Source organism: Diplotaxodon limnothrissa, linkage group LG7 (assembly GCF_057381915.1).
Source record: "Diplotaxodon limnothrissa isolate DT_005_m linkage group LG7, D_limnothrissa_male_GT1.1, whole genome shotgun sequence".
Lineage (NCBI taxonomy): Eukaryota > Metazoa > Chordata > Actinopteri > Cichliformes > Cichlidae > Diplotaxodon > Diplotaxodon limnothrissa.
In genome coordinates, this window is record NC_140602.1 from 19649393 (window position 1) to 19665062 (window position 15670).

The window sequence follows — 15670 nt, forward strand, 5'->3', positions numbered from 1 at the left end:
TACATTCATCAAACATTTACAGTATTGTTATCAAGCCACAGTACACATTAACAACACATCGAAAGGGAGACTCCATGGTCTCTTTGCATGACACTACAGCCACAGAAACAAGTTTAACTCAGGAGAGAAAAAAAATCACGTTTCTAAATCCTATAACTGCTGCCCCAAGTAAGCCCAAGTTTTTCTTTTCTTTCTTTCAGTTCAGGAAAAACAAAAATAAAGGTAATCTTAATCTGTATTGTTGTTGGTGTATGCGTATTGTAAGGCAGAGCACTCTATACTCACTCCAGAGTGAATGAGGAAGGGAAAACAGTACTGTCCTATATCCTGAGCTAGTTCAACAAAGGAAGACTACGATTCCCTGATAAAAGTTTAAAAGTCCCTTGACAGTTCAACACACAAAAAAACATTCTTAAGGGAAAGCTGACTTTGCAAATTTACATGACATCTTGTTGACATTTTAAGTTGCCTTGTTGATAAAGTTTCTAGCAGTTTTTTTTTTTTATGTTTAACATTTAAAAAGTCTGTATTTTTGAAAAGCAAATCCTTCACTGTTACTGCCCAGAAGGGTGCACATTGTATAGAATGTACAGTGACATTATTTTCCAGCCTGTGGGACCCTTTTGTGTCACAAACAGCTAAATCTAGCTGAAGATGCCAACAGTTTACAAGTGTGTGCGCAAGAAACTTTTTTTATTTTATTTATTTTTTTTAAATCTGGTGTTTTATGGCACACACTAAGGCACACACAGGTTTGTGGTTTTTCCCCGAGCACACCTGGGATGAGCGAGTCCCAGGAAATCTGCAAGGTTAAAAACTGAGCTGCGCTGAAGTGGGTCTGACATTCTGTGACCAGATATATGCAAGTAGAGGCAGTTTAAAGATCAGTAATCTACTTATGGCATAAGAAATGCTTGGTAAGTTATTACAATATAGCAGCGAGTGAGAAAAGTCAGACAAAAACAAAGAGAAAAAGCACGATGAGATCAGAATTGTAAAACAATATACGTGTTTTTCTCATTACTGCAACACATTTACTGCTATAGCATGTGATTTAATGGCAAATTACATTACGAGTGCATTCAGTTTCTCTATAAACCAACAGAGATATTATGTGACCCCCCCACCCCCCCCAATCTGTGCATATATTACCCCCTTTGTTTTCTTATGTACAACCTGAGATAAAAGCATTAGAAGAAGGGATTAGTACTGGATGATCAGTGCTAAGCTGTGCCTTCACATTTCCTATGAAATGTTTTGTTCCTTTTTACTCTTCATGGTAATCAAAAGGTCACAGAGGTCAAGTTTATAACTAACCACTCAAACGTGTAAGCTAGTGTAGCCCTGCGCAGACCACGCATGCTTGCAGTTTAAAATTCTAGTGCTTAATTCGACAGATAAACGAAGTGCAACTTGAAGGAACTGAATGCACATTATGGTCTAGATGACTCTCCATTTCAAAAATTCAGATCTATGGATATGCAGATTACCAGTTGCCCTGTTACACCTTAAGTCTATTTACAATGTACTCTTCAGCTGTGCCATTTCAACTAAACACATGTGAGATTTTGTTATATATATATATATATATATATATATATATATATATATATATATATATATATATATATATATATATATATATATATATATATATATATATAGTCATACTTCAGTATAAAAATACGATTCGATTCAAAGACAAGCATGACGCATTTAGACCAAAAAAAAACAAAAAAACAAAAAAAACAGTACATAACTACATTTACTGTAAATGTTCAAACATCTGAAAGTATTCACCCAACTTACGAATACAAAAGTCAATCATCATTAGTACCTTGTTTACCACGAGAGTTAAAAGCTGGGGTGAGCAGTCAGTGTGAAAGCTTCAGTTATGTAAAGCCTGCTCTGATGTTGCGATGTGTTACAAACATAAGGAACATTTCTCTGAATTCAATGATCATTTCAGGACAGTGTGAGTGATGAGGCAGAAAAGGAGTAGCGCCCTCTCACAGAGAGTCAGATGTGTATGATCCGAACTATCAGAAAACTATGCATGTTTTCAGCATTCCCTTAACATAGGTCCTCTGATGTCCACCGTATGTATTTTATATTAAAGGCAGTGTGACAACAAAATGCAGGAGCGGCACTTTCACATGGAAATGTGCCTATTTTGTTAGATAGCAAAAAACACCAAAGCCAGAGAATAACTGAGTAGGAAAAGGGCTACAGACTCATTTTTCTTTTACCTGCATACGTCCAGATTGACTGTCTTCTATAACTGGCCAAGTGATTTCACAGAGAAAACTAAACAAATGAAAGTGTGACAACCTTTCAACTAACAAACTAGATGTTTCACCAATGAGGCCTCATCACTGTGGTTTTCTCTTAGCTGGGAAAAATAAAAACAATTACATTTTCATCAGGGAAAAATGTGCACATAAGATTGTTAAATCTTAACTAACACGTGTGTTATGAGGACCAAACAGACAGTTAAACACAATAACAGAGAGAGAGATTCGCTGAGTGAATTCATGTGTCGCCCGTGTCAGAGTTGTATTGTGGTTAATAACAGTGTTAGCCCTTTAATACCAGAACACACATCAGGAGGGAGTGCTAAACACCTGTGTATGTCTTTTTTGTCCTTTGAAACCTCCATTAGAAAAGTGTCACATTAACATATCACAGGCATGCTTGTGCTTCAGTGCATTGTGGTGCATGTACACAGTGAGTCTGAACTTTGGGCACTGCTACCTAATTTAAAAAAAAAAAAAAAAAAAAAAAAATAGCATTCCCAGTACAGTTTGTGGACAACTTAAGCACTAAGTCGTATTTCTTGTTAAGAATATTAAAATAAAATAAAATAATAATAATGATGATGGCAATTTCTACTGTGTCATTAAGAAGTATGACTTCGGGGACATGACGTACAGATAAAATGGTTATGTTCAGGACGTGACTCCACAGAAAAGCTTGAGAATCACGGTGGCGGGCTGGTGTGCTCATAACCACTGGCTCCTCAACCGGCCACATTTTGGTAGCCAATTGAGGAGAAGCTGCCTTGATTTAAACTGCATAATTGCTGCTGTTATTAAGTTATTCGGGCATATGGCTCGTTGCTGTAAAACATCCGGCTGGAGTGGCAATTATAAAGTTCACTTTTGTTCTTCAAATTAGGGTTACCTCAGGGTTTCACCAAGGAGGCGACCTTACAGATGTTTTAAAAAAAATATGGAAAAAAGAACATTTAGAGTTTGGTCAGAGATTGCATTCAGTGGTGTCTGGACAGGGGCTCAATCAGCTGTACAAAGTATCTTAGCATACATGATTCTTCTGCCTGATAAGGTTCACACACAATGAAGTGGAAAGCACTTTGTCAAATCAAATGAATCATCAGCCTCCTTTTTCTTCACCTTTAGGTTCCCTTACACTGGACAGACACCAAAGCTAACCCTTTAGGGTCAGAGGTTAAGTGGTTCAAACCCAGTATGTGGACGTCTCCTCTTCTTTTCAAGTCCCCGCTCAGAAGGAGATGGTTTCTTGTTTTCCTACTGTGGTTATACCTCCAAAGTCTTCAGTACATGTCTCTGTAGATCTCCTGCAGGAGCGGATGCAGTGAGGTGTCCTCTGTCTTTTTGATCTCCTGCACAAGCTGTGCGTGCTCAGTGACTAACTGCCTCAGGTCAGCTAGTTTCTGCAGCAGCTTGGGGAAGAGGAAAGTGTCATCGGGGTGATTGGCCAGCAGATGGAGCTGCAGGACCTGGACGATGCTCTCCTGCATCACCTCGATGTGTGCCACATTCACCAGGCCTGGCCGGTCTAGCCAAAATGAAAATGAGAGAAACATCATCATCTTTTGTAATGTAAAAAGGATTTTATAGGATACTGAAGAATGCATGCAACAAATTTCCTCACCGCCACAGCAGATGATGGCAGCCACAAAGAGAGCCAGATCACTGTCGTCCAACTCCAGCGCATTAAACTTCATGGCAAACTGGAACTTTGGCTCCATCATGTCGCTGAACGGTCGACGCAGGCTCTTGAGGAATTCCCGGGTGATGAAGCCTGAGCCGTACGCTACAAGAAGCCCGTCCTTGTTCATACTGGAGGCGAGCATGGCGAAAATGGCTTCGTACACTCCGTATTTCAAAAGAGTCACCTGATCGTTGAGGTCCAAGCTCGAGAACCCGGGGACGGACTTTGCAAACTCTGTGAGCTCCGTGACGGTTTCCACCGACGTGCACTGGCAGCAGTGGAAAATCCGAACCTCCACCTCCTTGTCCTTCATCGCTCCCACGGAGCCGACCATCTTGGCCGCCAGTGTCTGCTCTGCCAGCTGGAGGGTCTCCATGTCGTGAATGACAAAAGGCTGTGGATGGTAGGGAAATAAACGTCACTATAAAACTAAAAATATAATGCTTTGTTAAAAATGTGTCTCAGCTGAAATGCAACACAGGTTATAGAAGCGAGAACTGGGATTTTGGCCTGTTAACAAAAGACGATTCGTGACAGACGAGACCTGACATGGAACATGCCGACTCAGCAAACTTGTCAACGTGAATAACTGACTGACTGGAGTGTTTACAGATAATAATCTTCACTGAGAGGAAAGGCTAAGCCTAGAGCCCTTATTGACATCTGAATGTTTTGTTTCCGCGATGACACGCGTACTGTCCTTCATTTTACTGCTACACACACACACCAGCCACATCATTAAACCCACAAACAGGCACAAAGTGCAACAGTGATCATCTCATCACAACGCAATGCTTGAATTCATGTGAAAGTTACTTGAACAGCTAAAACTTACTTAAACTTAGATGCTGATGCACACATTCCACTAATTCCAAATCCGAGTGAACCAAGCGGGGACATGTGGCCCAGAGGATCCGTCGCCAATGTTCTAGTGCCAAAAACCGCTGGACACCCACAGAGGTCCCATATCCATGCCCTGAGTCAGAGCTGTTTCGGTGCTTGAGAAAAACCAGCTCACTATTACGTGCTTGAAGTTCTGCTGAATTCAATTATATTTATATAGAAAAATAAGAAATATATGATTGTAGGTAACTATAATTATAAACCTCGCACAAAAAGTAAGGAAATTTGTGTTTGATCAATTATTTCTTTGTTGTAACAACTGTTCTTGGCAGTAAATCTGGAACGTAAAGATTTGGCTTTTAGGGTTTTTTTTGTTTTTCATATGCGCAACCCACAAATGCATTTTCTGTCATTTTCTGGCGCCATTGTTGGGCAAACAAACAGGCTTTCCAACAGTATAAAATTTATTTCCAAGAAGCATTGTCACAACAACGAAATCATCGACCAAGACAATTAAAAAAAAAATTTAGATGTTACTCACAATATCCACAACTGAAGGCACAGTTAGAGCTCAAAGAAATGCAGCGTGAACACAGAGTTTAATTCAAAATGTCTAAAATTTTAAATGTTGACACTGTGCCCAGTGCCCTGTCAAGAGGTCTGTTTACAGTGAGTGTACCTGTACAGAAACCATACAAAAGCATTGTGGGCAGTTAACGGGTGTTTCGGTTATGTCACTGTTCCCACAGAGGACAAGTTACAGCATTTCGATGAACAGCTTTACACCTGCTGCTGCACATCGGAGCTCTGACTCATGAATGCTGCTCTAACTGTGGGCTAGAGTAACAAGGGAAGGTATGCGCAACACAACGCTGAGGTGGTTAATTTTGTACTTTTACGTCATGCTAACATTCCTTGATTTGATAACGGAGGTTCAGATGAGGAGAAGATCAAAAAAGGTTCACAGCTCCAGAAGTCAAAGCGTGTATACTCTGCTTTTTGAGCACAACATATTTTTGAGTAAAACTCGCTAGAATTATTATTGTGATGCATTAAAAGAAAGACTAAATAGGTGGAATTCTTTTGAAAAGCGTCTTTCTATTTCTCTTAAGTGAAATAGCAAAACTAGTGTTTTCCACAACTTGTTGCTGATTCCAATTTGTCACACGATACACTTTTCAGGAACTGTCCTTATATTATATCACTGCTTGCCACATGAACTACACAAATGTGTACTGGCATTGCAATCATTTGAATTGTTTTCTAAACAGAAGACGCTGCAGTGGAGTAACACGTCAAAGCAGGGGGGGGATACTAATCTACACTTATAAAGTTTTCAGAATGCAGAAACTTGCTATTTACTCATTGGTGAGACCTTTAGGCCTGGGTTGAAGTGACAAGCATTTGTATCCAGATCAAGACATATATATATATACATGTATATTTAATAGTCTCTGTATGAGTAAAGTTAAATTTGACGAGACTTATTGAGATGTACATTATTGAGATTACAACAAGACTTTTATGGGCAGTTACGAGTTGTGTAAAAGCGCTGCGATAGCAAAGGTAGGTTAAACAATAATCAGTCACTGAGTACTTTCTACCCACTCTGCTTGTTCATCAGGAGCTTTGAAGCAGTGGATAAGATCTGTGCCTGAACTTGGATGAGCGCTTGGACCGATCTGTCCCTCTTGACCTATTTTACACCTACACATCCATCCATGGAATTCAGACTCTCTGGGCTGCAGTCCATGAACCTCTCCTTTTCTAGCCCCCCGCTTTTTATCCCCCTCGGTAGGAAAGAAGCACATTGGAGGGGGGAATGCTTTTAGGGTGAATGGGAATGGGTGATAAAAAGAACATACACATTAAGGGAAATGCACAGTGAAAGGCTAAGTAACAGGCTTAAGTAAGTCCTTGCCCATCCTGTGTGCTGAATTGCTCCGCTGGTTGAGCAACTTATTTTTGTCATTGGCTGGCTGTGTCTAATCTCTAAGGGAGCGATTGCCAGGTCATATTGAGACATGAAAAAATAAATTAAAAGTTACAAAACCACATGACCTCGCACTATGAGGAAAAGCTGGAAATGGAAGAACGTGCGAATATGAGGTCCACATGTGCAACACTTTTCACTCACCAACCCATTACTTTACTCACTAATCAACGTACAGCAGTGTTGGTCTTGCCCATGAGAATGGATCGAGCCTTGGCCTTGTTCATGTTGAAGTTCTTCAGGTAAGCCTCATAAATGTGCTTGGCCAGGGTCTTCTGGTCAGCTAGCTGGGGGTTTTCCACCTCTTTGTCCACCGTCACCATCTCCGCCTTTAGTTTGAGCTTCTCTGACTGGGGCATCCGACCAAACCGGATGGCTGCGGACAGCACACAGAGAGATGGAGATGACTTTGTGGTGACATAAAAGTGTCGAGTCATAGATTTATTTCAGTTACACCAAGTGCAGTTCCAGTAAAAGCACCTTGCTAAATACAACTGTTTCAAGCAAACTTAAAAATGAAGGCAAAATATTAAATGTATCCAGAAAATATAAACAATTTCTGCAAATTCAAAAAGCTAATACTTTAATATGGTAGTACTGCAGAAAGCATATCTGTTGCCAAACACCACAGAGGATGTGCAGACAGCCTTATATTGTATTCTAAAGAAGGAACTCTTGAATAACATACAAGCACAGGATGAATTTAGTGGAAGAGAATACACAGATGGAATGGACAAGTTAAAACGGCATTTATAGCTGAACACAACAGAACACATTCCACGATAACACCATAAACGTCCAATGCTGAGCTCAATCAAAGATGTAATTTAACTTGTATCTGCCCGTCTCAGTGCCAGCTTAAATTCAGTGGCTTATAGCCGGATGAAAGTACAAACATCGAAGAAACAAGAGACTTGTTTCATGAAGTCAATTTAGTTCCCCTGGCTTTGCCAAAACATCTCGCTATGCCTGAACACGTACAATAAATCTACAGCAACAAAAACAGTTTAAAAGGTCAGGAAAAACACTTTACCATAGAAGGTTCAGTCAAATATGTAACAATTTTCAGTGCATCAGAAATATCCTGTGCTATATGAAACATTGTGCAAGGATAAGAAGAAAAAAAAAGAGACAGTAAACATGTCTGCTTGCCATTATAATAATAATAATGGATTGGATTTATATAGCGCTTTTCAAGGCACCCAAAGCGCTTTACAATGCCACTATTCATTCACTCTCACATTCACACACTGGTGGAGGCAGCTACAGTTGTAGCCACAGCTGCCCTGGGGCAGACTGACAGAAGCGAGGCTGCCATATCGCGCCATCGGCCCCTCTGGCCAACACCAGTAGGCAAGTAGGGTAAAGTGTCTTGCCCAAGGACACAACGACCAGGACAGAGAGCCCAGGGATCGAACCGGCGACCTTCCGGTTACAGATGCGATTCCCAACCCCCTGAGCCACGGTCGCCCATTGAAAGGCAAATGGACTTTTTATGCATTACAGTAATGACATAAGTTAGCACAAATTACAAAGTGGGCAACATTTGCTTGAAACGTTCTTCAACAACATGTGTTAATAAGCGCTATTTCTGTATGAGAGGATGCTGGCATCGCTCAGACTGTCTGATCCCATTTGACTAATGAGATTAGAGGTGAACTATTTCCAACCCCTCTTCACTAGTTTAAATGTGCACAAGCTGTTTTACTCACACACAAATCTGCACGTCTGTGTGAGGAGACCAGCTGTACTAACTGCCTGTTTTTTATGAGCCCGTAAAAGCATTAAAAAAAACATCAGACATTTATTGATGGTTGCTTACAAAATGAATCCGAGCATACTGAAGAGGACTGCGAAAGGATGAGACCTTGAGCTGGCAGGCAGCACGAGGGCCCGTTAGATTACTGCTCAGAATGTGGATGGATCATCTGAAGCTAGTAAAGCTCCACGGTGGGCGCCTGGCCAGGAGCCAAGTCCAATTAAGATGTGAGGAAGTGATTGATGCTAAGCTTCGTGTAAGTCTAATTCCTAAGCAACAGTATGAGGGGATAAGCGTGGAAGGGAGCTGAAGGTGGGCAGGGGTCAGTCCGTCAGTCTGCTGAGCCGTCTGCGTCTTGTCAGCAAATGAAATGCGTGAGGAAATAAGTTGCTGGATTTGAGAAAACTTTCAGTCCCTTTTGCTAATAAAGAGTTTTTGTGCTGTTGCAATGCTTAGAAACAAAGTGTTTGGGTAAAGAAAAGTGCGATGTGTGTATTTTTGGGTGAATGAAGCTTGTATTAAAAAAGTACTTTGAGTGTTCATTTAGAGTAGAAAAGCACTATATACCATGATGAAGGATAACATTATGACCACCTGCCTAGATATTGTCTTGGTCCTCTTTGGCTGCTAAAAACAGCCCGGCTCCTCAGGGAAAGACTCCTGAAGGTGTGGTGTGATATCTGGCACCAAGATGTTTGCACCATATCCTTTAAGTCCTCAAAGCTGAGAGGTGAGGCCTCCACGGATCAAACACCTCAAACTTGTGCTCAAACCATTCCTGAACCATTTTTGCTTTGTGGCAGGGTGCATTATCCTGCTGAAAGAGGCCATCAGGGAATTCCGCCTCCATGAAAGGGTCACGTGGTCTGCAGTATTGCTTAAGTAGGCGGTATGCGTGAAGTAACATCCACATGGATGGCAGGACCCAAAAGACAAAAAAAATCTGACTGCCCATCCCTGACTCATTTGTGTATTCTGACACCTTTCTATCAGAATCAGCATTAAATATTTTTCACCAATTTGAGCTACAATAGCTTGTCTGTTAGACCGGACCACACTGGCGATCCTTCACTCCTCATGTGCGTCAATCATCCTGTCACTGGTTCACCACTGTTCTTTCCATGGATCAACTTTGACAGATACTGACCGCTGCAGACTGGAAACACCCTAAAAGAGGTGCAGTTTTGGAGATGCTCTGACCCAGCCGTCTAGCCATCACAATTCGGCTCTTGTCAAACTTGCTCAAATTCTCACACTTGCCCATTTTTCCTGATTTTAACATGTCAACTACAAGGTCAAAATGTTCATTTGCTCCCTGATATATCCCACCCACTAACAGATGAGTCTGATCACTGCCTGATCGGTGTACCAGTCCTTTTTTTGATTACCGTAATTGTCGGGCTATAAGCCGCTACTTTTTGCACAAGCTTTGAACCCTGCGGCTTTTAGTCAGGTGCGGCTTTTCTATGGATTTTCCATGATTTTTGTGATATCGTAAGACGATTTGTTTTGTTTGTTCCGCTGTTGTACGGCACTACGTTGCCTGGCGGAAGGATCGGGGTTCAAGAGTGGTATGTTAGTCACATGTCCGTCCGCCAGGCAACGTAGTGCCGTACGAAGTAGCGCGAAAAACAAACTTCAAAGTAGCGCTACGCATTCAGCGGGAGTCGTGGATGATGAGCGGCGATAAACTTGCAAAAAGCAAGTTATGCCCAACTCCACCGGTGGATTCTGACAGCGTGGAAAAGTGTGAAAACATCCACGATCACCAACGGATTTTGAAGGGCTGGACTGCTGCATGATGGAGAGGAGGACACCGCCACGGCCCTTCTGAGGGTGTTCGACTCTGACACTGACAACGAGGATTTCTTTGGTTTTGAAAGTGACAACGAAGGAGAGAAGCGGAGAGTGGATGACGAAGCCATCCTGAGCCTGTTCGTTTCCGACATTGGAGAAGAGGACTTTGGTGGTTTTAGTGCGCAGGAAGAAGAGAAAGATGGTGAATGACTGACTTTTCTTCTTGTTAAAGCCGTGTCACTGCACCTGAGCCTAAAAGGTAGTCCGAATCTATTTTTCTGGTGTGCTATAGGTTACTGTTATGTACTACATGTGCAAATATGTACCCATAACTTGTTTTTCAAAATATTAATAAAAGGGGTGTGTCTCCAAACAGCCATCTCTTTCCTGACAATTCCCTTTGTGCATATTCTCTTACATATGATAAGTCAACATTGAAACACCTGCGGCTTTTAGTCAGGTGCGGCTAATGTATGTACAAAACAGGATTTTCCCCTGATTTTAGCTTGTGCGGCTAATATTCAGGTGCGCTTTGTAGTCCGGGAAATACGGTACGTTTTGGAAATAAAGACTTTTACATAAACTACATGCTGAGACTGAAATGTAAATGTAACCATTTTTATTCTAAACTTCTTCACCTTTCTGTTGACGCTTTAACTTTGAATGTCTGATCAGTTTACATTTGAAATTTTAAAAAATAAAATAAAATGCAATACTTGTGGCTACTGTAAATGACTCTAAATCGATACAAAGAGACATACAAAAATAGCCGTGCTGTGGTCCTCTGGTGTCACCACACCTCCAAAGATCAGGTTGTAAGGTTGCGACGGTCTCACATACCCTCAAGTTCCTGTACTCGCTTACATTTTGCTCAATGAAGTCAATAACATAAACCATAAGAGGAGGGGTAACCTAAACTATATCTCAACAGAGAAGGCTATATTCGGTCAATCTCTCCAGAGAGAAATCAAAGCTGTTACACACTGTGTGCACGGACTGGCTGCATTGATACCTTTAGCAGAAGTCCACTCATACAAACACATACACTCATGTTTTCGATCAGCACAATGACCTTAGCCCAGGGTCAACATGACGTGCTATATTTTGAGTGTAAATATCATTTCACACAATATTTTTGTATTTAAAAGAAAGACAGCCCACACCAAGGAGGGAATCTTTTAAGCTTTTCCAATTGTGAAATCCTTGTGTTCCAACATGCATATCTCCCCTCACACACAGACAGAAATAGAGGTTATTGCTGCAAAACACAAGATTTATTTTCAGTGTCCAAGTGAATAGAACTATGCGGAAGTTCAACGAACTAGTAACGGTGATAAATTAGCAATAGTGAGAACCACTTAAACTCTTAATAATTTGCTCTCCTGATGTTCTCCATGTGCTAAATTTGCACAAAATCGGACTATTAGTGAGCGCCAGGTATTTGCAAGCTGGAAATAAAAAATAAAAAAAATCGGGTGGAGGGACGCACAAGGTCATGTGATTTTCCCTTCCTGTTTGCACATCTGCACCAAATGGGTCAAGCAGTTTCAGCCAATGTAATTATAATGCAATGTGATACTAGCACTGCCAAGACAGAGAACGGGCGTGCCTTCCATCTGCAGGTTTGTTTCTGGTCTATTTCTGAATAAAAAGAGTGGAAATTGTCCAAAGGTTAAATGAAGACGACATATAAATCTATATTCGCCTGAATTAGGTGTCAGTTAGGGACCTGCCTTAACATGCATCTGAACACCCAACTGTCTGATGGCTTATTTGTGCTAATTATGTGGGTACGTGCCTGTTCAATCTTCCCTGGCAGCAGCACAACTGTGCTACTCTGTTAAGTAGTCTGTGTTTACAAGTAACAAGCAAGATGGACGTGTGGATGTGTGCTTCTGAGCTCGAAGCACTGCCCAGGACTCACCATTGTGGGACATTCCCACTGACAGGCACTTCTGGAAGCGGCAGTATTGGCACTTGTTGCGGTTCTTTTTTTGGATTTTGCAGCGACGTTCACACTTGTCATACTCCAGCTTCAGACGGATGGTCCGGCGAAAAAAACCCTGGGGGGTTGAGGGGAGGGGTTAAAAAAAAGAAAATAAGAAATGTAATTAGTGCTCACATGAAGCAAACGTGTTTTCATTTGACCAGACTGCTCAGACACAAAGTGAAGTATTCTTTGAGAAAGTTCATAAAAATTTAAATAAAACAGAGTAAAGTTTACATTTTACTTTTAATAAAGTTAGCCGTTCAGCAGCCAGTTTCAGAAATAAAATTATCGTCTCCCCACTGTATTAAGACGATAATCATGGGAAAAGCAGCTCTTTGTTCACAAAGCAATACCACCAGTTTCCTTCTGTTTACACAACCTTAACACAAAGCAATATTTAACTTTGGTAAGGAACAGATGGACCAAACAGCACTTATAGTTCATCGAAGGGTAGGAAAATGTCCTGGGGAGGTGCTTCATAACATATTTATCCTTTACTTGCTAACAGCAAGCTTCAAAGATTTCATCCAAAACTCAGTCAATCAGTTTGCTAGAGTATGTACGGAGCAAGAATACACAGACGTGTGACAGTCATGTGAGCTCGCAACACCGGCTGACTTTCACCTACTAACCCTGAGCCTGACACTGGCACACAAACAGGTATACAATAACACGGTGATGGAAAAGAAATTCAGATTCGCTCAAGTGGGCTGCATGCCGGCTTTGGCCATGTCCTGACTGGTGAGGGTCATGTTTCTATTACTGATCGCTGACCAAACATCAGAGAAGAACTAAACAAAAACAGGTGGTTTCCATGGTTGTTTCCTCCTTATTTTTTTAATTAATTAATTAATTTTTACACAAATAAAAAAAATTATATTTAAAAAAAAAAAAGCACTTCTAAATCAGTATATGGATGAGGCAGGGTGCTTAATGGTCATGCTTTACATTAAATATGGATATTTGTGTATATAAAAAGCAATACTTTTAAATACTATGTGTATTTAAATAACTATTGATCAGTGTATACAGATATATATATAAAGATATTTTAACACGTTGACGCCGTGAAGCCCCACGCACGGGGCGATCCGCAGTAACTCGCTAACAGAGATTTGCCACGTTAATGCGGTTATGGCGTTTAACGTCATTTTAATGAGATTAACGCTGGCAGCACTAATATATATATTAATCTAAAAAAGCCTGTGTATTCGATAAGTATATTTATTTAGCACATATATGTATAGATTTGATTGTATAATGAAAACTTATACACATATAACAGGGGTGGGGGAACTCCAGGCCTAAAGGGCTGGTGTCCTGCAGGTTTTAGATGCGTCCTTGATCCAACACAGCTGATTCAAACGGCTGAATTACCCCCTCAACATGTCTTGAAGTTCTTCAGAAGCCTGGTAATGAACTAATCACTTCATTCAGGTGTGCTGACCCAGGGTGAGATCTAAAACCTGCAAGGCACTGGCCTTCAAGGCCTGGAGTTACCCACCCCTGGCATATAATGACCTAAAGCACGGGTGTCAGACTCCAGTCCTCGAGGGCCAGCGTCCTGAAACTTTTCTATGTGTTCCTGCTGCAGAACACCTTAATAAAATTAGTAGGTCATTAGAAAAACTTGACTACATGCTGAAGTGACAATTCAGTCATTTGATTCATGTTACAGCAGCTCATTAGTGAATGAACATGGTACAATAATAGTATTTTTAGAAATACAATTTTCCAAACACTTAAATTTATTTAGCATGCAGTCAAGTCCTACAGAGTCTTGTTAATGAGTCATTTTCACTCAGCTGTGTTGCAGCAGAGAGACATTTAAAAGTTTGATGTGAAACGTGAATATGATAGCTTTCTTTTATTTCATGTTCATTTATTTCTTTTGTAAATTAACATTTCTTTCTTATATCTTTGAAATAAAGACTTCGATTCCATGGTTTGGCTGTGCAATCATCAGTAGCTTGTAACAGAAAAACCTTTATCAACGTTAAACAAAGTAAAAATCTGATTTTCATTCATTCATATTTTTTTCTAATTTTGGCTAAACTACTGCTGTTTTTCCTCAACTGTAACTTTGATTGTGGCATATTTAGTCATCCATATTTCAGAATTTCATTAAATTTCTCGAATACTTCCTACAGTTTCTTCCCACATCCCAGTAACCCTTTCACTGTCATCAGTCACTCACTCAGCTCATTATACAAGGTGACAGAAGGACTCACTTTCTTCTCACAGCTGTCATCAGCAATGTGAGAACTCCTGCTCTACATAATCATTTCTCAGTTATTGAGTGCTTTAAGAGAACGTGAGGATAACGCTGTTTAAATTTGTAATTAAAGGCACAATTTCCAGATTTTCTGGTTATGATCAAGAAATGTTGACTTCTCCCATTCAACTCATGTTCAAAGTTTGGGGTTTAACATTAACCTTTAGTACTTTCAGGCCACCTCTTATAGATATGCACTGACATGACTTTTTCCTAAAGGTATAGGCTGAACAAATTTACCTTGACTTCGGAGAAATTCCTTTGATTTATTGTTTTACAGCCTTAAGACTTGCTGTAAAACAACTCTGGCTGACCTGTGGACTGACCTCAGGTAGCATCGACTACAGATACATCTGTATCAAAGCACTGATCTACAGTCACGCAACATGATTATTCCATTTTATCTGAGTTTTTCTATCACTTCTATCACTGGCTGACACATCTAAGTTAAGTGTATTTACAGAGCGCAGAAGTACAGACGTCCCCCGATTTAATCGCCATGTCTTCCAGATCGTTTACCTGAAGTAAGTGACAGCCAGCAGTAGCTGAAAAACATCTCAAGTCACACCGTCTTTGACCCTTAGTTTATCTTAAGACGGCCTTGGTTTCCTCTTCAACAACTGGTAAACAATTAACTGAATGACTAATAAGCAACCATGTGTAAAGGCCAAATGTGACATTTACGATGTTGTTATAAGCCATCATTAGTCACAAGACACACACTGCACCTGGATTCAGTCTGGCTTTTCCTTCTTTTTTTAGTGTTATACCTAAAAATAAGAAATAATTTACTCTATTGAAACTGGTTAAAGTGGGTTAAGCTGGCTTTCTGTGCCTCACTGAGGGTGCCGTATGGGGAAGGAGATTGGATGGATATTGGTGGTAAAGATTAAGCAGGGCATAGGGTGAAAAGATGAGTGCGCTCATCTGGCAAAAGGACCTATGAAGTCTATCGAGCATAATGACAGAACCACTTTTTCGACAATAGCTACATTCGCCAAGGGAGTTTTGACTTTGTTAGCATTGCATTATTTATTA

At 40.6% G+C, this 15670-nt stretch overlaps 1 protein-coding gene across 3 annotated transcripts in view; it reads right to left on the bottom strand.

The window, feature by feature from the left end:
* Positions 1 to 1717: 1717 nt before the first annotated feature.
* The window catches only part of pparab (peroxisome proliferator-activated receptor alpha b), a 33618-nt gene continuing 19665 nt past the window's right edge, over positions 1718 to 15670 (bottom strand). For all 3 annotated transcript variants that reach the window (XM_085359396.1, XM_085359398.1, XM_085359397.1), the window contains exons 4-7: positions 12292 to 12430; positions 6988 to 7187; positions 3916 to 4369; positions 1718 to 3819 (exon numbers count right to left, since the gene is read on the bottom strand). In XM_085359396.1, coding sequence (XP_085215522.1) covers positions 3575 to 3819; positions 3916 to 4369; positions 6988 to 7187; positions 12292 to 12430 — 1038 coding nt within the window. In that variant the 3' untranslated portion in view covers positions 1718 to 3574. The remainder of the gene's footprint in view (positions 3820 to 3915; positions 4370 to 6987; positions 7188 to 12291; positions 12431 to 15670) is intronic.